The sequence below is a fragment of the Geotrypetes seraphini genome, chromosome 12 (assembly GCF_902459505.1).
Source record: "Geotrypetes seraphini chromosome 12, aGeoSer1.1, whole genome shotgun sequence".
NCBI lineage: Eukaryota > Metazoa > Chordata > Amphibia > Gymnophiona > Dermophiidae > Geotrypetes > Geotrypetes seraphini.
The window spans coordinates 7,059,867-7,082,087 of NC_047095.1; the positions used below are offsets into that span (position 1 = coordinate 7,059,867).

At 40.9% G+C, this 22,221-nt stretch overlaps 1 protein-coding gene across 5 annotated transcripts in view; it reads left to right on the plus strand.

Moving 5' to 3' along the window:
* The window catches only part of WDR47 (WD repeat domain 47), a 104,273-nt gene extending 82,392 nt beyond the window's left edge, over positions 1-21,881 (plus strand). For all 5 annotated transcript variants that reach the window (XM_033916863.1, XM_033916860.1, XM_033916861.1 and 2 more), the window contains exons 11-15: positions 767-930; positions 7,274-7,444; positions 8,010-8,141; positions 11,724-11,942; positions 20,085-21,881. In XM_033916863.1, the coding sequence (XP_033772754.1) occupies positions 767-930; positions 7,274-7,444; positions 8,010-8,141; positions 11,724-11,942; positions 20,085-20,227 (829 nt within the window). In that variant the 3' untranslated portion in view covers positions 20,228-21,881. The remainder of the gene's footprint in view (positions 1-766; positions 931-7,273; positions 7,445-8,009; positions 8,142-11,723; positions 11,943-20,084) is intronic.
* Positions 21,882-22,221: the final 340 nt, after the last annotated feature.

Below are 22,221 nucleotides of genomic sequence, written 5' to 3' on the forward strand. Positions count from 1 at the left end.
GAAGGGAGACCTCTAGATTGGATAAATGAACCAATAAATCATCTGCAAAAAGAGAGATCAGAAAAGACTGTGAGCCAACCTGGATACCTGTAATTTCAGGATTACTCAATGTCTCTAATAAAGGGGTCCAACATAAGCACAAACAGAAGGGGAGATAATGGACAACCTTGTCGTGTACCATGCTGAATGGAAAAGGGAGCTGACTATACCATTAACAAATATGGAAGCCTGAGGATCATAGTATAGAGCTTTAATTGCCTCCAGAAATAAAACCTCCAATGCCATAGCGGGTAAGAGACAAAAACGACCAGTGCTTTCTCCACATCGAAGCTAATTAATAATGACCGGTCTCTCCTAGTGTGAACCACTTCAATGGATGCTAAAGTTTTTTTGATGTTTTTGACCGCATACCGATTATGTACAAAGCCTGCCTGAGGGTCCACAAGCAGTTTGGGAAGAACTTAGCTAAAATGTTGGCCAATAATTTAGTTTCAAAGCACAGTAAAGAAATTGATCTATAAGAAGAGGAGTAGGTCGGGTCCCTATCTGGCTTTGGGAAAACAATAACTTGAGCCAAACGAAGTGAAGGAGGTAATTTGTGGTCCAAGATAATCTGATTGAACATAGCTGTCAAGGCTTAGAAATATCTTCCTTCAGAGTTTGGAAAATTCAGCTTTAAGACCATTTGGGCAAACTGTCTTGTAAAGAGCACTTTTGTTAATAGCCTAAATGACCTCATGTAAAATGTATGTGTATGTGTTTGCAGTGACTCCCCAAAACAACCAGTGGTGCGTTTCAAGAGAAACAAACATCACAAAGGATCCATTTACTGTGTTGCATGGAGTCCTTGTGGACAGCTGTTGGCTACTGGCTCTAATGACAAATACGTAAAGGTGCTGCCTTTTAATGCGGAGACATGCAATGCAACAGGTAATATATATATATAATATATATGAACAAGTTTTAGTAGCTATATTGAGGCTGTAGAAAACTGGGCTCTTTGCTAGCTGTGAAAACTTTGTGTTGAACCATTATAAGAATCACTTAGTATACTATATTCAGTACTGGAAACTGTATGTCTAATCTAATCTGACTTACGTTTATATACTGGATCATCACCAAAAGGAGCTCATCTCTGTTAACAAAAGTCAAAAAGTAACAAAAAAGTCTTTGTTACAAAAATGTGAAAGAAAATGAATATTCTTAATAATATGCAGCTGACCTAAAACAAGGATAGAGAGGTTGGAGATATTTCAGAGAGTTGCCCAAAATAGTGTGGAATCCACTTAAAAAAATTGATGAGGCTTAAGAATCTATATGTTTCCCCTAGAGGACAGAAAAGGAGAATGCCTGAGGAGAGAAAGGGAGATTTAAATACCTGGAAGTAATTAATAATATACAACAGATAAACTTTTCAATGGAAAAGGAGCTGTCAAATTAAGGGTCATAATATGAAGCTTGAAGGGGTAGACTTGACATCAGTGTCAGAAAATATTTGTATCCTAGGACAAGCAGGCAGCATATTCTCACATGCGGGTGACGTCATCCACAGAGCCCAGTACATGCAAGTGCCTTCCCGCCCAATGTCTGCTCACAGTTCCTCAGTTCTTTGTTTTCTGCTGAGTGAAGAAGTTTTGTTTTTTTGGACTTTGTCTAAACCTGCCTTCCCATCAGTGGTATTTGCCTTTTGGCTTTTCTTTTCTTGTTTTTCTTTACCGTAGTATTTTTTGTTACCTTTTCTTATACAAAAAGGTTTTTAAAAAAAATTATTTCCATGGTCTGTTCCTTGGTTAGGTGTTTGGGTCCTTTCTTATTTGAACTTCGGGCTTTTTTTTCCTTCAATATTGAGTCTTTCAACTTCACTGCTGCAATTTTCTCATCCATGTTGAAGCCTGTGAGCGATTTTAAGAAGTGCTGTTGGTGCCAGTTACCAATTTCTATCACTGACCCGCACAGCTGGTGTATACAGTGCTTAGGGCCTGAGCATCAAGTGGATGCTTGTGCTTGTTGTTTCACCCTTCAGAAGTGCTCGTTAATGGCTTAGTGAATCCAGTAGCAGAAGCTTTTTGACTCAGCAATGGACTCGGGTGACAAAACAAGTCCATCAGTACCGTCGACATCAACTGATACTCCTCCATCGAAACCTACTAAGAAGCCATCCTCTCAGCAAGTGTCACAGGCCTCGATCACATCAAGTCCCTTGATGTAGTTTGAGTCGACGCCAACAGTCTTCTCCGGTGCTGGCGGTGTCACCTACAGAGCTTGCATCCTCTTTGAGGTCTCCTATCCCTCGACACCCTGCAGCATTGATGGTCCCAGCTGTTGAGCCAACAGAACCAGTGCAATTCTTCAGAGACCAACTGAAGGAGTTCCTTAACAGAGTGGTCAGTGACATCTTTAAGCTCCATTCTATACTGCTGCAGACACAGACTCCCTTGGTACCGGCCCAGCCAGAGCATAGCATTTTGAGGCCAAGCGGTACCACTTCCTGATCTACATCGAGGCAGTATCACTCTGCATCAAGGTTAACTATCAAGAGGTATCGTGAGGTACCGATGACCGTTCTAAATCTAAACGAGCACCTCAGGGATCATGCCATAAGTAATCACTAATTTTCAGTTGGGGCTGTTTGGAGTCCAAAAAGTCTGAAGTAGAGCCGACAAATATTTTTCTTCTTGGGGATGTAACACCAACCAAAGTTTCTGGACTTCTATTCCTACCAGAACACCTGGCCTTAGTCACATATGCAGAAAGCAGAAAAAACCCTTTTCAAATACAAACCCACAAACTAAAAGTACTATTGTATACAAACAAAACCCTAATATGCCAGATTCTGCACACAATACACCACAAGAGAAATAGAAAGAAATGCATTTCATCCTGGACAGTCCAAAGTATAAAAACAACAGATGTAACTTTTCAAAATTGGCATATTTCAATCACTAAATTGAAAATTAAACATTTTTCCTACCTTTGTTATCTGGCAATTTTATTTTTCTGATCATTTTGTTCCATCTGTGCTCATAACTCTGTTTCCAAGGCCTCCTTATGCATTTTCTGTTTCTTTCTTCTCTTTCACCTCTTGCACTACATCCATCTTTGGCACTGATTTTCATATTCAGGTTTTTTTTCCATTTTTCTGTTTCCATTTCAAATCTATCTTTCTAACTCTTCCGTCCTCTTCCGTCCATTCATTCATGTGCACCATCTCTTCCCTCCTCTTCCCCTTCCCTCCATCCATGTGCCACTATCTCCTTTCTCTCCCCTCCATTCATGTGCTCCTGTTCTTCTTCTCTCTGCCCCTGCCATTCAGCATCTCTCCCTTCTTCCTCCCTCCCCACCCCAAGTTCCACCAAATGTTCTCCCAACCTGATTTCGAAGCCCCCCTCTCTAAGAAAACTACAAAGAGGTCGCTGGCGCATGAGTGATTCTCTTGCACTGTTGGCAGCCTCTTCTGCACTGTTCCTTTGTTGCAGTCCACCCAAGCAGAAACAGGAAGTTGCTTCAGAGGTGGGTGGACTGCGACAAAAAAAAGTACAGAGGAGGCCACCGGCAACATTGGAGCCAAACACTGATGCTCTGTGCTGGACTGAAGGGCCCTGAATGTCTGCGCATGCTCAAGGCCTGCTGGCTCCCGCCCTCTCTAGGATTCTCAAAGGGAGTCCAGCAAGCCTTGAGCATGTGCAGACACTCAAGGCCCTTCAGTCTAGCACAGAGTGTCGGCGTGGGCTTCCTGAGCTTCGGGACTGTAAGTATGATGTTAGTCTGGGGCAAGGGGGAGCGGGTAGTGGAGGATAGGAGTGCCAGTCATCGGAGGGGGGTGGGGTGGAGAGAGAGACAGCAGTGTTAGTCAGGAGGGGGAGATAGCAATGTCAGTCATTGAAGAGATAACTGCTGGTCATCGGGGGAGGAAGATAGCAGTTCCGGCCATCGGAGAAGGGTGGAGGATAGCAGTGCCGTCATCAGAAGGAGATGGAAAAGAGCAGCATTGGTCATCGGGTGGGGAGGGGAGGAAAAAAGCACTATCATCGAAAGGAGGCTTAAATATATACTGAGACCCCCATTTTTGGGACATTTTTTTGCCCATAAATCCCGGTTTATATTTGAGTATATATGGTAAGCTTCATGCAGAACTTCGTAGTCCTAGGTTGTTAGTAGGTACCTTTAAATTAGACAAGGCTTTAAAGTTTTTAGTAGTAGACTAGCAAGCAGTAGCCTATGTAGGAGAGAGACTAACAGGCAATTAATTTACCTTGATCCTCCTTGGTCCAAATGAAAGGCCACAGAAGTACTGGCCCGCCTACCGCATGGCCATTTCAGGGCTGTTTGGGGAGGCCCAATGTTGAGGGTGCAGGGCCTCATGCCGGCTGCATAGTTTCCCGGCTCCAGTGGAGAGAAGAGAGATGAAATGCTGGCTGCTTTCTCCTTTGCTTGCTGGTATCCTTTGGCGGCAGTCATCCAGAGCCTTCCATACTTCTCTTCATGGCCATTTGGTGAGTCCCAATGTTGAGGGGGCAGGGGCTCACAGTGGAGGATTAGGTAACTTGCCCAGGGTCACAGAGAACAGGGCGGAGTTTGAACCCATGACCTCGGGGTTCTGAGACTGTAGCTCTAACTACTACACCATACTCTCCTAGGCACATAGGCGCATATGTTTCACCTATTCTATGAAGGTAACATAGGCACCCTATGTGCATTTTATAAAATTATTTCCCTTTCGATTCATGCCAGAAATAATTTTGTGCTGATAGAAATTGATACATAGATTTGTATTTTAGAAATACATATGCAAGTTTCAATCCCACAGTTTTTCTTCTGCTGGCAACACCTTCATATACAGTAAATCACATAAGGGTAGGTACAATGTTTTCTAAGTGCCTACTATTATACCCCTCCAGTCACGGTACATGGGCTTGACGTGCCACTGGGGCTTGTGCACATCTGAGAAGCTGAAAGCTATACCGTCGGTAGTTTCGCTACTAGTAGGGTCTCCCAAGGCGGTCAGGTTTCAGTGGAGATGTCAGACTAACGATGTACCACCCATCTGGGCAGCAACAGATTGGCAGTGTTGGAGGTAGAGGATCATACTTGATGCAACAACAAATTTATACTGCACAGAAGAAAGGCCCCGCAATCTACTTCTGTGTTCTGCCAAGAAAACTTGATAATGATGAGACATAAAAAATCGACATATAGTGCTAGAAAATGGTCTCTTAGGTCAGAAGGCATTCTACTAGGGAAGAGCTGACCATCTCCCAAAGTATGCCCAGTGTTTATGAAGCTGATGAATCGGAGCCACCAGGATGTCCCGATGCTGATGTTGCTGGATAGAAAATGGAGATCAGAAGCTGTAAAGATATTCTTAATATAGGAACATGGAATGTACGAAGCATGAATCGAGAAAAACTGGAAATTGTTAAAGATCAAATGGAAAAAAACAAAATTGATTTGATGGGGATTAGTGAGCTCAGATGGACAGGACAGGGCCATTTTCAATCAAATGAGCATTGGATCTGCTACTCTGGTCATGAAACAGGAAAAATGGCGTGGCATTCATCCTCAATAATAAGCTTTCAAAGATGGTACTAAAGTGCAATGTTATCAGTGATCGAGTCATGTCAATCTGTCTGCAGTGAAAGCCAATTAATGTCACCTTGATCCAAGTATATACTCTGACGACAGGTGCAGAAGATGAGGATGTAGAATTGTTCTGTGAACAACTTCAAAATGTAATAGATCAAATGAGGAACTTCAATGCAAAAGTAGGAAGTACATCTGCAGATGCAGTGGTTGGAAAGTACGGCATAGGAGAAAGAAATGAAGGTTGAGGAACAAGAGACATTATTGCCAATGTTAGATGGCTATTGGAGAAAAACAAAGAATACCAAAAACCCCTATACCTTTGCTTCATTGACTACAGCAAAGCTTTTGACACAATAAACTATGGAGAACTCTAGTGCAAATGGGAATACCCAAACACATAACTCAGCTAATAGAATGCCTATATGAAAATCAAGAAGCTGCAATGAGAACTGAATACGGAAACACTGATTGGTTTTCAATAAAACATGGCATCAGGCAAGGATGCATCTTGTCACCTTATCTGGTGAAACCATTTTTAGAAAAGCAAATTTGGAAGAAGAGAGTGCTGGTTTCAAATTTGGTGACCTAAATATAAACAACCTGCGCTATGCAGATGATACAACGCTCATCACTAGCAGCAAAGAAGACATGCTATATCTACTGAGAAAAGTCAAAGCTGAAAGTCATTACATGGGATTAGAACTGAACATAAACAAGACAAAGATCATGAACATGGAAAATGATGAAGATTTTGAGCTTGAAGGCGATAGAATAGAAGTTGTAAAGGATTTCAATCTCCTGGGCTCTTTTGTAAACAAAGAAGCAACTAGCAGAGAGGAAATACTCAACATAATAGCAAAGAGATAACACTCCAAACGAAGATCAGACTTGTCCACGCACTCATTTTCGCTGTGGTCAGTTACGGATGAGAAAGCTGGATGCTATGGAAACAAGACAGAAAAAAGATTGACTCATTGGAGCTTTGAAGCTGGAGAAGGATTTTAGGCGTGTTGTGGACTGCCAGAAGAACTAACAAATTGATTCTGGAAGAGATCAAACCAGCTATGTCACTCGAAGCCCAAATGATGAAGTTATAACTGTCTTATTTTGGTCACACCATCAGAAGAGAGAAATCATATCATGTTTGGGAAGATCAAAGGAACCAGTCGAAGAGGACAACCTGAAATCAGATGGCTGGACATGTTGAAAACAACCATGAAAACAACCATGGGGATGACGCTGGAGGACCTTTCTGGACCAGCACAAAACCAATTTTTTTTTTTTTTAGATCCACAATTCATCAAGTCGCTAGGACTCAAGCATGAGTCGATGGCACCTAACAACTATTATACACATGTACCGCCTAGCAATTTTTTATGCACCTACCTGAGAATGTTCTACATTCTCAGATGCTTATAAAATAATTCTTGAAATTTTTAGTCAGATGTATTAAGAGGTTTGTCCCATGTAGAACAAAAAAATTCTTAAGATGCTCAGTACCCAAGCAGCTGAATGACACAGGCTTATTTGCTACCAGATTGCTTTTTTTTTTTTTTTTTTCTTTTAAAAGTTCAACTAATGATGATATGCTGGAAATGTGATGCTTCACAGTGAACATTTAATTGACATACATGAAAGCATTAGAAATGTTTGCAAAAAAAAATTTGCTTTCTGGTTTCAATCCTTACAGGCCCAGATCTTGAGTTCAGTATGCATGATGGTACAATTAGAGATCTTGCGTTTATGGAAGGTCCAGAAAGTGGAGGAGCCATTTTAATAAGTGCAGGAGCAGGTGACTGTAATATCTACACAACTGATTGTCAGCGAGGACAAGGCCTGCATGCACTGAGTGGTCACACTGGTAAGTTACTATTGGTCTTGGGTAGATCTGCTTCCTCCTATATGGCTATAGTTGTTCCACATTTATTGAAACAATTCCAATAGGAGCAGACACAAAATTAGAGGACTAGAGTAGACATGGAAATTCTCCTTTTTCAATTTGTAGCTATTATTTTTATCATAATTATACTCAAATCTGCATTTTACATCATTACTCCAAATGCCAGAGAAATCTGGATTCTAAAATGCTGCTCTTAGTTACTATTTTCACATTTAAGATAGAAGTGTTATATCACTTATTCTAATATACAGGTGAGAAAGTGATACCCATGGCCTTGGCAAAAGTGATATCATTGGTGCTGGCCAGGTTGGGATGCAAATCTCTGATCTTATTTACTGGTGCTCTGAGGACAGAGTGGATTATCATTTAGGCACAACCATAAAGTTTGCCCACTCTTGAATTTAGAGAAGTGTGTATTTTGTGCCCATATTATGAACAGCACACCCAGCCTCTGTCTTTACCTCACATGTAATAATCTAATATTTTGACCAACTGTAATAGTTGTGTTGCAATATATACTTTTCAGGTCACATATTAGCATTGTATACTTGGAGTGGATGGATGATTGCATCTGGTTCCCAAGACAAAACTGTTAGATTTTGGGATCTGCGTGTACCAAGTTGTGTTCGTGTTGTTGGAACAATGTTTCATGGAACTGGTAAGAGCATTTTCTAGCTGCATATAAAAATTGATCCTGACATTATTTCTAGATTCAAAATAAATGTGTATGTTCTGTTTTTGTGACTGATTCTGATTTCAATGTTTTTGTTTACCAGAGTTTTTATTACTTATTTTCTATTTTATCTGAAGCCAACCATGTGAAAGTTGAGGGTTACTACAACATTTAAAATTGTAACTGTTGATAAATTATATTATTCATGTCCCAGGTATTAAAGATGTTTTCCTGTATCAAGCCAACTTACAAATATTACCCGCACCCATAGCCTGACCATATTGAGCAGCTAATGAACCTGCTCCTGCAACTTTGATGTTCTTTCCTTTGTTACAAACACCCAAGCCTGCCTGGTATTGAAGCACACTCGTAGGTATTCAAGCACCTGTGAAAGGACAAACCTGTTCTTGGTGCAGTTGACTACCTATCTGAACATGCACCTCATGGCTCACATGCTCTCCTGAGCCAACTTTGCCCAGATCATTCAAGTAAGGGTCTACCAATAAGCCTACCTTGTGCAAGGCTGTTACTACTATGACCTTTACTTTGGAGAAAGTTCTGGATGCTGTCACCAAACTGAATAACAGGGTATAAAATTTCCAATGCAGAAATAAAATGATAAAATTAAGGTACCGCTGATGGACAGGTCTTGATGGGAATATGCAGATATGCTACTGACAAGTCCAGAGAGGTGAGAAATTCATCCCACCAGACTACCACTGCCACTGAACACAGGGTTGCTATAAACAACTTTGGCACTCTTGAGTTATGTTGACTTCCTTGAAATTCAAAATAGGAAAGGGAAAGGTGCCTTCCTTTTTTGGGATTGATGAAGTAGATGGAATATCTGCCTGTACTAGGGGTACTACTGCCAACTGCTGCAGAAACCTCTGCAGCTGAACACCTCCACTTTCAGCGAGAGTAGCAGGAGACACCAGGAAAATGTTCTGTAGAGTCCAAACAAACTCCAGGGTGTACTCTTCTCTGACTTCCAGGACCTAGTGGTCTTCTGATATCTTTGCCTATCTCTAAAAGAACACTTGAAGATGACTTCATATGGTCTTTTTGAGAGAGAGCCTCCAGATCTTTATTTCAGACCACAGGTCTATCCAGGAAGAGCAGTCACTGCATCTTGGACACCTCTTGAGCACCCCAAAAGGACTGCCCCCTCTAGAAATACCTTGGCCTCTGAACACCACGTGCCTGTTCTGGGTGGTACTGCTGAAACTCTGAACTTAACGCATTCCGACAAACTTCTTCTGGCAACCTCGAGGACCTTGGAGTTCCCAAAAGTCTACCAGTTTTTCTAACTCATCTCTGAAAAGGAACATACTCGGGAAAAGAAAGCTTGCTCAGATTGGATTTGGAGGAAATATGTGCAGACCAATTCTACAATCGGAATTAGGAGCACCATTTCTTTGGCTAAAGCCCAGATTATATTGTAAGAGGACTCTATAAGGAAGGTGAACCCTCTCAATTCTGCTGACCTCTGTTGTTATAATGGAAGAAGGTGCTGGACCATCCAACACCTGCTTTGCTCAGTAGAGATGCACTTTTGTCACATAGCTATTGAATGTTGCCACCTGTAATCCCAAAGTTTAGATGTCAAAAGTCTGCTTCAGGAGAGCTTCCATCTTTTGGTCTTTGAAGATCCTTCAGAGTTGTCCCCACTTCACTTGGAATGGTAGGCATTTTAGTCATAGCCATGATTAACACATCCACCTGTGGAAGTTTAAACTTCTCCTTTACCTTAGCTGGGATCTGATAGCATTGAACTATGTATCTTCCTACTCTGAAACTGGTCAAAATTAGGTCCTCCACAGCCCTGCACATTTTTCCTTCCATAAGAGGATCCAATATCCTTTTGACCTGGCTCTGCCCCTCAACCTCAGAATTGAGGATGGAAATATGATCAATAAGCTTCTGCAGCTCATTTCGATGAAAAATCTGGGCCAGAGAGAGGTCATCACCTGAAGGAAGCTCATCTCCCCATGGATCATTTGTCCATGTTTGAGAGCAGATCCTCCTCAGGACTCTCCAAATCATATGGGGCCACCATTCTTCCCACTCCCAGATGAAATCCCAATCCAGATGCTGACATTTGGAGCCCCTACCCCACTGGGCTCTCTCAGATTTTCATGCTCTGGAAGCTTTCTGAAGCCTAGCTGCCTCATCAAAAAGTTTGATACATGGACAAAATAGACCCCTTAGGAAATTTCACTAACCTGGAGGAAGGACCCAGTAGACCACCCAGATTGTGCACCAGATACAACTTTAGGTTTGGAGGCATCTCCATGCCAATAGTGGAATTTAAAATGACAGCTGGCTTGCTGAATTTGGCACTACCGCAATCTCAGGACCCAGCCCTGCTCTCCGTTACAATCCTGCTACTATTTGTCTATCTCAGTGCTGGACCCCGCAGCCCCCTTTATTCCCCTTGAAACCTCTATGCTATACTGGCTGTAGGTCTTGCACTGGTGTGGCTTGTCCACCTGTATCTTTACTCCCACACACTGTTAGCAAGATGAAGCCATCAGCAACAGCAAAGGAGCAGTAGTAACTGCTCAAGAAAGGAGTATTTGAATTTCACCCCATACACTGAGGTGGTCCATTTCACTGTTTATCGTCGTCTTCTGTGTGGTTTTCTTTTTTTTTTACTAACTCACTTGCTCTCTAGATTTCCCCTCCAGAAATAGGAAGGGGAAGTTGAGGCATAGCACACATCTCTGGTCTCACAGAGACTGCAGCTTTGGTTGGAGAAGTGACATAGCTATCCTGGGTTTGAAACCCCCAAGAGTAGGAACTGGGAGTCTGTCCTGAGCACTACTGCTGCTTGACAAAAATTTTTTTTTTTTAAATACCCAAGAAGTCTTAATGCCAAGAGAACCAAAGGAGCAAGGTAAAAAATCTAGAGCCATCTCTGAATTCCCTAATCTATGTACTTTACAGAAGCTAGGCTGCCCAGGCACCTACCATCTGCTGGAAACTGAAAAATACTGGCTGGCAGTGGGATATACAGAGTACATATAGTTTCACTTTGAGGTTAGTGTTTCTCAAGCTCAGTCTGCTGGTAGGCGTGTATAACCTACTTATCTGAACTGGTCTGGAGGAATGTTAAGGAAGTCTTTGATTGTCAGCCCTCCATGGACAAAGATATTCTTAGTATATCTGAAAGCTATTTCTGAAAAGGCTATGAGTTATCGTGTAAAATGTTTTATTTTGATGTATTGAATGATGCACTTGACTATATCCTATTCCTTTACTTTACTGAAAATTCCTTGTTTTGTGCCTCCATCAGAAAAATTACATTACTTAAACTCATATATACCACACATACCTTTCACAGCTCAGTGCAGTTTAACAATAAGACAAGCTAGGTATACCTTGGATTATAATAATTAAAATCTTACCAATTTAAGATCTTGATATTGTATATTTTTGAAATAAGTTTTAAAAGATAGTTAAAGTTTTATAATCCAGTAGCTATGCTTTAGAAAAATATAAAAGCTTAGAACTGGAATAACAAACCTGCCTTAATGTAATTGATAATGATCTGCTGTCTTGCAGGCAGTGCAGTGGCTTCAGTAGCTGTTGATCCCAGTGGTCGTCTATTAGCAACAGGACAGGAAGATTCCAGCTGTATGTTGTATGATATTCGAGGAGGACGAATGGTACAGATTTACCATCCACATTCTAGTGATGTGCGTTCTGTTCGCTTCTCTCCTGGGGCTCACTACCTTCTAACAGGATCGTATGATATGAAAATTAAGGTGACAGATTTGCAAGGTAATCCATCTCAAGTTTCAAGTTTATTTAAAAAATTTTATACTGCTTAATCAAACTTCTAGGTGGTGTACAATGGAAAATACCATAAAAACAAATTAGAGATGTTAAACAATAGTGAGATATATTAGTAAAACAAATGACATGACATATAGACTTACTTCAAACAAATGGGAAAAAAATAAAGGGCAAGAACTACAATCTTTGGAGAAAAAAGCACAAAGGGGAAAAACAATAGGTGGGTGATTCTAAAATATGTTAAGCTCAATATCTGTGCAGGAAAATACATATTAAAAATGTAGGCTTGAAGTGCATTCGGGAATATTTGTGTTGGCTCTGCTTGTGAAGTCACTGCATCACTAAGAACTGGAATTTACCCACTAACTCTGGAACAGGTGTGGTGTAATCTTTGATGAGGCACGCTATGGTGGTCTGGAAAATTATCCAATTTCACAGTACTGAGACTCTTCTGGTGTCGGTATTTCACTCTATACAGCAGCAGTTAGATTCTAGTAGGTCTACTGTATTTTGCTAGTTTCTCTGGTCATTTCTGCAGGGTTTGATTCAGCGGATTATGGATTGTGGTAGCTAGACTTGCTGCTCTTGGGATCTCTGTAATTGTGCTCCAATGGTTTGTCATTTTTTTTTTCAGGATAGGCAGATGCAAATATCCTGCCGGTGAACCCTGCAATCAGGGTGTCACAGGGTTTCATCCCTGCCTGTCATATTATTTAATGTCTATCCTCAAACTTTGGCTGTACTTTTGCAGCCCTTAGGTGTCCAGTTCGTATGTTTGTGGTTGATAGGCAGAAATATATTTCTTTTTTTTTTTTTTTAACTTTATTTTTATTGAATTTAACATACTTTACAAGTATAACTACTTGGTTTAGAAATACAGAATCATGTTCCAAAAGAAAAACATCATTAAACATTACAATATTTAAAATAAATATATATATGAAACTTAACTCTTCCTTAGACCTCAAATCAGGAGGAGGAAAAGAAAACAAAGATATTATAGGGAGTAATATTACAATAATATAACAAAAAGTAAAGGCTTAAACGCTACAACCCAGCAATTCCTTTAAGCTACACTCCCTCCACTAGATAAACCTTTGAGATCTAAAAAGGAACGTAGATGATCTGGTGTAAAATACACATATTTCAGACCTTTAAACTTAATAACACATTTGCATGGATAAGCTAGCAAAAAAGTAGCACCTAGCTTCCTTGTTTCTTCTCTCATGCCCAAAAATATTTTCCGTCTTTCCTGGGTTATTCTAGTTACATCATGATATAACCATAAACGTTGACCACAAAAAAGTGATCCAGACTTTTTAAAGAACAACCTCATGACTCCATTAAGATCTTGTTCAAAGATAAAGTTAACAATTAAAATTCCTCTCTCTTTAACTTCCGTAGATGATTCCTCTAATATTGCCGTAAGGTTTTGCAAGTCTTTATCAGTGACCAAATTCTCACCTTTAGGTATATCTAAATTTCTTTTTGAAGTAGGTAAAAAGTATACTTTATTTAGAGGCGGAATCTGATCTTGCGGATAATTCAAACATTCTACCAGAAATTTTTTAAAGATCTCAATAGGTGATATTGCCAAAATCCTTGGGCAATTTAAAATTCTCAGGTTCAATCTTCTGTTAAAGTTCTCGATCATTTCTATTTTACGGGCAGTGGAATTTTGTTCTTTAACAATAGTGGTAATTGAATTTTTCAATGAAGCTGACTCAGTTTGTATTTTGTCCATGCACTCTTGCTCGACTTTCAGCAAACTTTCAGAAAAATTATCCATTTTCTTAACCATTACCTCAACATCTGAGGCAGTCTTCTCCACCTTCACATCCAGTCTCTTGATAGCCTCCAAAAGTATTTCCAGTGTCACTGCTGGGGTGCTTGTTGGTACTCCTTCTCCTTCAGCAGCCCTTCCTCCCAGCGTTCCAGCTAGGGCAGTAGCTCCTCCCATTGCCTGCTCCGGGGTCTCCAACTCCTCTCCCTCGGGGTCAAGCTCGACACTCTGCGCCTCTGCTGGACATGGGGGCGCAGAGAGATGCGGTGGAGACAACGATGTCATCAGATCCAGAGACCCGAGTGCTCCCTCACTCAGGTCCGACGCGGAACTCTCCCGCCGCGGGGATATCTGGGCGTCGGCTGGTCTCAGCGGCTGCAAAAATCGCTGAATTGTCTGCTGGGAAGGAGACGATGTGAGCAGCGGCAAGTGCCCCGCTCTCACACTCCCCTTCCTCTTCGTATGAGGCATTCCGTCAAAGTAAGTATCTATTTCCAGTTATTAAGATAAAGAAAAAACGCTAAGCCTGCCGAGCACAGCTACACAGCGTCCGCCATCTTGGCAGATATATATTTCTGGGCAGAGGTCTGAAAAATTTAAAGTTACGGTTGATGTATTTATGGAGCAAGGTCACTCTTGGCTGAGAGCTCATTGCTTGGCTCTGTGAGAAACAGAGGAGTTGCGAGTAAAGCCCATTTTGTTGAGAGCCCACAGATCTTTTCCCGTGGTGGTATAGATCTTTCTCTGTCCCCTGTTGTGCACAATTTAAGTGTTTTGATGGATTCTCATTTGACTTTGAAGGCATTTGACTTTGAAGGTTGTAGTCACTGCTGTGCTTTAAAAACTTCTTGGTGCTGCAATTACACCATTATTTATCAGTGCAAATTTTTGATTAGTGCTTCAAGCTATGCTGCTAAATTTCCTAGACTAGTATAATATGCTATCCTTGGGATTACCTGCATACCAGCTTCACATGTTAGTTGCTACAGAATGCTGTTATGCATTTTTGGGTGGCAGTTGAGAGATAGGATCACCTCTTTTTGTACTGGCTGCCTGTCATAAAGAGGGTTTGTTTTTTAAAATTGTTTTTTAATCTTCAAAGCCCTGCATAGGACTAGTCTGTCTTACATAACAGCACTTTTGGTGCCTTATGTTCTTTCTAGAGCAGTGATTCTTAACCTTTTTTGAGTCACTGACCCCTTTAAGAATTTAATGAAAGCTATGGACTCCCTTCCCCAGAAATATTCACATAAACACAACTTTGCAAATAATTAATATAATGTACATTATTTATCGAGATTTGATTGTCTCATACAAATATGACATAAGAACATAAGAAGAACATGAGAATTATTAAACTTTATAGTAAACAATCTAAAAAAAAAACTAAACACTCTTTTTATGCAAAAAGTAATGGCCACTCATTATAATGATAAGGGATAGGACTTGTATACCGCCTTTTTGTAGTTATACAACCACATTCAAAGCGGTTTACATACAAGTACTCAAGCATTTTCTCTATCTATCCCAGTGGGTTCACAGTTTATCAGTGCACTTGGGGCATTAAGTGGCTTGCCCAGGGTCACAGGAGCAGTGCAGGGTTTGAATCCACAACCTCAGGGTACTGAGGCTGTAGCTTTAACCACTGCACCACACTTTCCACACAATCCTCTTGTGCAAATTAAAACAGATCCAGTACTACTACATTTTCTACTACCACAGTTCACATGAGAAAAATCAACAGTACTGAGATATATAGTGAATATAAATCTGACCCTTATGAACCCCATGAAACCTATGCATGGACCCCCAGAACCCCTGCTCTAAAGTTCTTTGTTCTGCTGAGGATCAATTGCTAGTTCATCTGTGAGGGAAGCTAGGTTGATTATTAACCTGTAGTACTGCTTTTTTTCCATGGCAGGATCAATCATGGAATTCTCTTCCTGGGCACTTACAGGGGGAACCTGATTACTTGAATTTTCACAAATGGCTTAAGGATGCATTTGTGCAAGCTTTTGAGGGAGTTGAGGGATGATTAGCCTAGCCTTCATAAATTGCAAGGCATCACAGAAAGATGACAGTCTACAATACCTGGAAAAACTAAGAGTAGCTGGTAAAGTAATCAGGCAAAGTTACAAATGGAAGAAGAAGAAATAGCCAATAAGGTACAATTTGGGGACAAGAGATTCTTTAGATATATAAGTGATAGGAGGAGGCAAAAGTGGCACTATGAGGTTCAAAGGTGAAGGGGAACATTACTTAGAAGCTGATAAGGATAAAGTAGAATTGCTCAACAAATATTTCTGTTCTTTGTTCACGGATGATGGGCTGGGAGTAGGACCATAGAAGACAAATGCTAATAAGAATGTATGTGTGGTAGACCTTGATCAAATTTCAGAAACTCTGTTCGTGAGGAGCTATCTAAGCTAAAGATAGACAAAGCAATAGGGCTGGATGGGATACATCGGAGAGTACTGAAGGAACATCGGAAGGTCTGGGTCTACTGGCTGATCTTTTCAATGCTGCTTTAGAGTCGGGAGTGGTACCAGAGGACTGAAGAAGGGTGGAAGTGGAAGTAAGGAGGTTTGGAACTAAAGGCCAGTTATCCATTAATGTACTTACTACTGAGGTTTGTGAGCCCTTTGCAACCAAATTTCCCTCCAACCCCATTCACTAACGCCTGTAGCGATCCGACCCTGATCCTCATAAGTGCTTCAAAAAACCTCCACATTGCCAATGCATGGCACTTCCCCCCCCCCTCCCGTCATGGCCCTCACTCTCCCACCTCCCGGCACGGCCCACCCACCCCGGCACCAAAAAGTTGGGAGCAGGAGGGGTGCTCAGTCCCTCCTGCTCCCTAGGCCTCCCACCCCGACCGGCCTGCCTGCACCCACCTCCCTCCCTGTACCTTTAAAATAGTTCGGAAGCAGGAGGAAGCGTGAAGTCCTCCTGCTCCTGCACCCCCGCCGGCCGCTGTTCAATAGCGGCCTTAGGCCACGCCCTAGCACATCATCTGATGCATGGGGAAGGACCTATTAGTTCAGCCTCCCCTTCACAGAAGCAGGTATTTACACTCTCAGCTAGCCCATTGGGGCGGCCACCTTTGCTTTCAAGGCTTGGTTCTGCAGCTTCACCTGTCAGTAGCAGACAGACCCCCCGCAGCCTAAGAAGCGTAAGTCTAAGGGTGACTCTATGCCCCAGGGTCCACATACCTTCTCAGAGTTCATGAGGTTTTTATGGTCTGAATTTCAATCCAGAGGTCTGACTGCTCTTCTATTCCCCCTGCTATATATCTCATCAGCGGGGTATCCTCAGGGGTGTCTGCGCCATCTGCTCCTCCTTCCCAGACTGTTTCAGGGGTTCCAGTAGCTGATTCGGACCTCCCTGAACCTTTGTTGGTCAGTGCTACACTTCCCAGATTGGGGGATCTGGACTTGGGTGCTGGATCCGCGGATCCCTTTGGGGCTTCAGATCCTAAAGATGATCTGTCAGGTACTTGTTTAAGTTTGAGGCGCTGCCAGATCTGATTGCTGAATCTCTGCAGGAGTTGAGCTTCGATACCCAGCCTGATCCATCCATTTCTTCAACTTCTTCTCCCTGGTTCTGCAGCATTTGTTCACAATCTGCAACCTTTCCTGGCAGCCAGATATGGGTTCATGGTTATGAAGCAGTTTGACTCTCTGGAGGGTCCTTTGCAGAATGGTAGGGCTATATCCAGCTTGTATCCGCTGGCGCAGGAGTGTCAGCATCTTTTGGGGCAGCCCAAGGTGGATTCCCTGGTGGCTCTGGTGACCCGGCGCACCTCTCTCTCTAGCGGGTGGATATGGTTCTCCGGAAAGTTTTGACCTGGCTAATTTAGGCATTAAAGCTGCTGTGACTATGTCCTTTGTGGCACACGCCTGTCTATGGATGCGGTGGAGCCTTCTCAGTTTCTATTGGCTGGGATGGACTACAGGGCGGATGACTTATATGACCTTTTGCAAGTACTGGCAAAGGTGTCAACGTATTCTATTTCAGCCCGTCAAATGCTCTGAGTTTGGCAGTGGGCTGGTGATTCCACCTCCAATCAGATCCTCAAAAGGTTAATCTACCAGGAGAAAAATTGCTTAATTAAATGAAGGAAAGAATCTCAGAATTGCCACTCCATGGATCATAGTAATATTATCCATATAAGGAATTGTGGCAGGAGTATCTTTCATTGATTCAAAACCTTCATATTTTTAATGTGCCTATGTATGATCCATGGAGTGGCAATTCTGAGATTCTTTCCTTCATTTAATTAAGCAATTTTTCCCCTGGTAGATTAACCTTTTGAGGATCTGATTGGTTGTGGTTAATCGTTTTCACTTTTTTTTTTTAATTCCACCTCCAAGGCAACTCTGGCACGGCTGCCTTTTAAGGGGCAATTGTTGTTGTTTGGCAAGGGTCTGGATGATCTCATGAATTCAGTAATGGACTGTTGCCTGAAGATCTTGCCAGATAGTAGAGCAAGGCCCAAGGGTTCTGGGCATCCTGCTTATCAAGGGTCCTGACAAAATTTGTGACTACATGCAGGTAGAAAGAGCAACAGCCAAAGCCAAAAGGATGCTTGGGTGCATAGGAAGAATAGCCAGCAGGAAAAAGATGATTGTGCTTCTGTAAAAGTTTCTGGTGAGACACCATTTAGAGTACTATGTGCAGTTCTGGAGACCACACCTTCAAAAGGATATAACCAGGATAGAGTCTGTCCAGAGGGCGGCTACTAAAGTGGTCAGTGGTCTTCATTATAAAGCATTTAAAGACAAACTTGTAGACTTTAATATGTATACTTCGGAAGAACGATGAGAGAGCGGAGATATGATTGATACATTTAAATACTTAATTGGCATAAATGCACTTGAGGCTGGTTTCTTTCAATCAAGGGCATGGAATGAGAGGGCATAAAATGAAGTTGAAGGGGGATAGACTCAAAAGCAGTCTAAGGAAAATACTTCTTTACACAAAGGATAGTGAATGTGTGGCATGACCTCCCAGTGGATAAGGTGGAGATGAGGACTGTATCTGAATTCAAGAAAGCATATGGCATCTCTTTAGATGGGGGTGGAAGAGAGAGCAGATGATATGGATGGGCCATATTTCCTTTATCTGCCATCATTTTCTATGTTTCTATATATTTGTAGAAGATTTTATCTGTTATATGTATGTGTTTTATAATTTTATTGAGTGTAATTTGGGCAGACTGGATGGACCATTTGGGTCTTTATCTTCCGTCATCTACTATGTATGTTACTATGTAATCTTTCTACACCACATTGATCGGCAGTTGTCAAAGTTGTGGTATGGAAGTCTAAAGAAACAATAGAACTTCTACAATTAAGAATGAATTATTTGTTGATAGGTTTTGGCAATAGGCTTTCTTAATGTAAGAGAGGAAATAGCTCTTGGACAAGTTTCAAACCTGCTCTAATGACACATCACTTTAGGAAACATTATTTATCTATTTTATTAGTTGTGTTAAGACACATTGGTTGGCATAGAGTTTGCATATTCTGTAAAATGTATGTTTATCCAACTGGCAGACTTGATCCCATATCTTTGTTCTTTGTGTTATTTTACTAATACAGATTTTGTTCACATAGTTAGGGTTACCAGATGTACAGATTTACCCGGACCTGTCCTCTTTTTAAGAGGACTGTCCAAGCATCCAGATGGGTTTTCAAAACCTGACAGTTTCTCTGGGATTTGAAAACTGTTGAGCTCTGGGCCCCTCCAGATGTGATCCCAAAAAGGCAAGGTTTGGGTGGAGCTAGGGTTGGAAAAGCGGAATCTGGTAACCCTATTCCTAGTACCAGTTACCCCTGGTGTAGCTTTGTGTAAGGTGAAACATGGCCATGTCAGGCATATGTTTCTAACCCCTCAAATGTTGTAATGATGATGTTTTTTAGACAACTTTTCATTCCATCTGTTGTTCTGCTGGTTTGGCTCTTGTGGATCAGTTGCCTTTTTGCTGCTTGGAATTTTTCTTCCTTTGCCTGAATATTTAGTAGTACGTTAATAAATATGAAAATTAGGAGAAGAAAGTGAAAACTGAATTAATTTTACTGTACTAAAGACCCAAAGCAGTAGTTCATAGCTATGTACAATGCAGATTACATATAGTACACTGTGACTGTCATATAAACTAAATCAAGATTTGTATATGGATTTCTTCACTGAATACAGTTTTGGTCTTTGGGTGGTAGGGGGGTCTGCCTCATGTTAACCAGCTTAATGTTTAGAATTCATAGATGTCAGAGAAAATATTTGTATGTGTTCTGTATGCAGATTTAGAAAAGCTATTAATTTTCACCTTTTTTTTTCCCTAGGCAATCTTACAAAGCCACTTCCAATTATGGAAGTAGGGGAACACAAGGACAAAGTAATTCAGTGCAGGTGGCATACACAGGATCTATCTTTCTTATCCTCATCTGCAGATAGAACTGTATCCCTTTGGACTTATAACAGCTAGACTTCAATTAAAGGCAATCTATGCAGCCAAAGCACAGAAAACATAAGACTAAATCCACAACAAGTGAGAATTTTCAACAACCAGAAAAATAGATTAACAGGAGGTGACCATCACAGACTCATTGCTAGGATGTCTTGGTGTGTTAGCATTATTTTGCAGTGCTTTTAGTCTTCCCTGTGAACACATGCTGCTGTGACGTGTTGCCAAAGTCCATTGGAAGAGCTCTTGCGTTGTAAGTATGCAGCACGCAGAAGTAAGGTTAATGTGTTTACAGTCTAGTATTACATTCCTGGTGCTTTCCATCAATGACAGGTGTTTTTTTTTTTGTCTATCAGAACTTAAAAATCTAAATAACTTTTAAATTAATGTATTTTATGTTATCTAACTCATTGTGCATAAGAAAAAAAAGCAAAGATGAAACAAATTTATTTTGGCTGTCTTCATATTTCCTTTTTATGTATCCCTTTTGAAGCTTCCAGAAAGACCAACTAAATGTAAACACATCAGGACTGATCTCATTGATCTTAAATATGCTTAAGTAATTTTTTGTCTTTTTTAGTCAAAGTATTTTTTTAAATCTTTCTGGGCTTAAGTACTGGGAAAAATATTGCTGGTTTTTCTTCATAATGAATTATTTTTAACAAGCCTGTCCAAGGTGAAATGGGAAGAGGGCTGGGTTGTCTTATGGTTACAGAAACTTACAAGATTTCATTTTTTAGAATGCAAGAGAGTATCTCTGCACTGTAGTAAGGAGGCAGACTGCCCCGGCCACCATCTTGGTAGGGGTGTTGGCACCTGTCTGCCCCCCCCCCCGTGAAAAAAACAAACAAACAACCTCTTTGGCTCTTCTTCAGTACGAGCAGCATCTCCAATCTGCTGATCGAGCAGGCCTGAGCTCTCCCTCTGAATTTACTTTCTAATTGCGAAGAGTTAGAGGTACAGGAGAAAGGAAGGTGTGCACATGGCAGGGTATGGGGAGCACCACTGCCCCAGGTGCCTCCTACCCTCGCTAGGCCACTGCCTCTGCCTTGAGTTTCCTATAGAAAAGCAAATAAGTTGCAGATCTCTTCTTTAGCTGTTGTCATAGTGAGGTTCCTGGCAAACAGTTTTTTTTCTATGAGAAAGAACGAACAATATGTTTACAATCTTAATATGGCCTCCTCCGTGGCTTTTACATGCGATGTCTGCATGATGATTGAAAGATAAAATCTACCTTACCAGCGCAAAGGTTTATTTGGATTTGTAATTCTTGCACCTAAACTTTGTGAAGTACAAATTATTTATTGTTTATTGAGCGCTTCTGTACCGCTTCTAATGATTGGGGGAAGTCAATTCGGAGCAGTCTATATGAGCCTCTGTAAAGGCACTACAATACATGAGCTTCACAAATTGTTTTATTTTGGCAAACTAGTAGACTTTAATGTTTATGTATTGTTATATTTTCATACTGTACAGTACTTTTAGCTTTAATTTAAAACTCTAAATAAAAATAGGTAACTTTATTTATTTAACACGCAGTTACATTTTGGTTATAAATACTAAACCTCTGTGCAGTATATTAAGCATTTTTGTAACTATTGTTTAAAAGTGAAGCAGTTATTATTGAAGTGTTAACTGTGCATAATTCACAATAAAAGTCTCTGATATCTGCAAATACAGTATAAAGGATTAATTTACAAGTTTACATAGAGTTGACTTATACTAGCATATATAAATATATGCAAGCTGAATATCTAAAAAATATATAGCCACCAAAAAGATATTCAAAGTAAAACCAACCCAGAGATTAATCAGATAAAGTCTCCTAATATTCTTGGAGAAAAGACCTCAGTATTTTCCAGGAATTATTATCACCTGGAAAACTCTATGACAACTACACAGCTGCCATAAGAAAATACATCCTTGGTCTAGAAAAACTCAGTTTTTAATATCTATTTTCTAACACAGTTTCTCAAAACTCATTCATAATAGATATTCTTATGGAGATAGGAAAC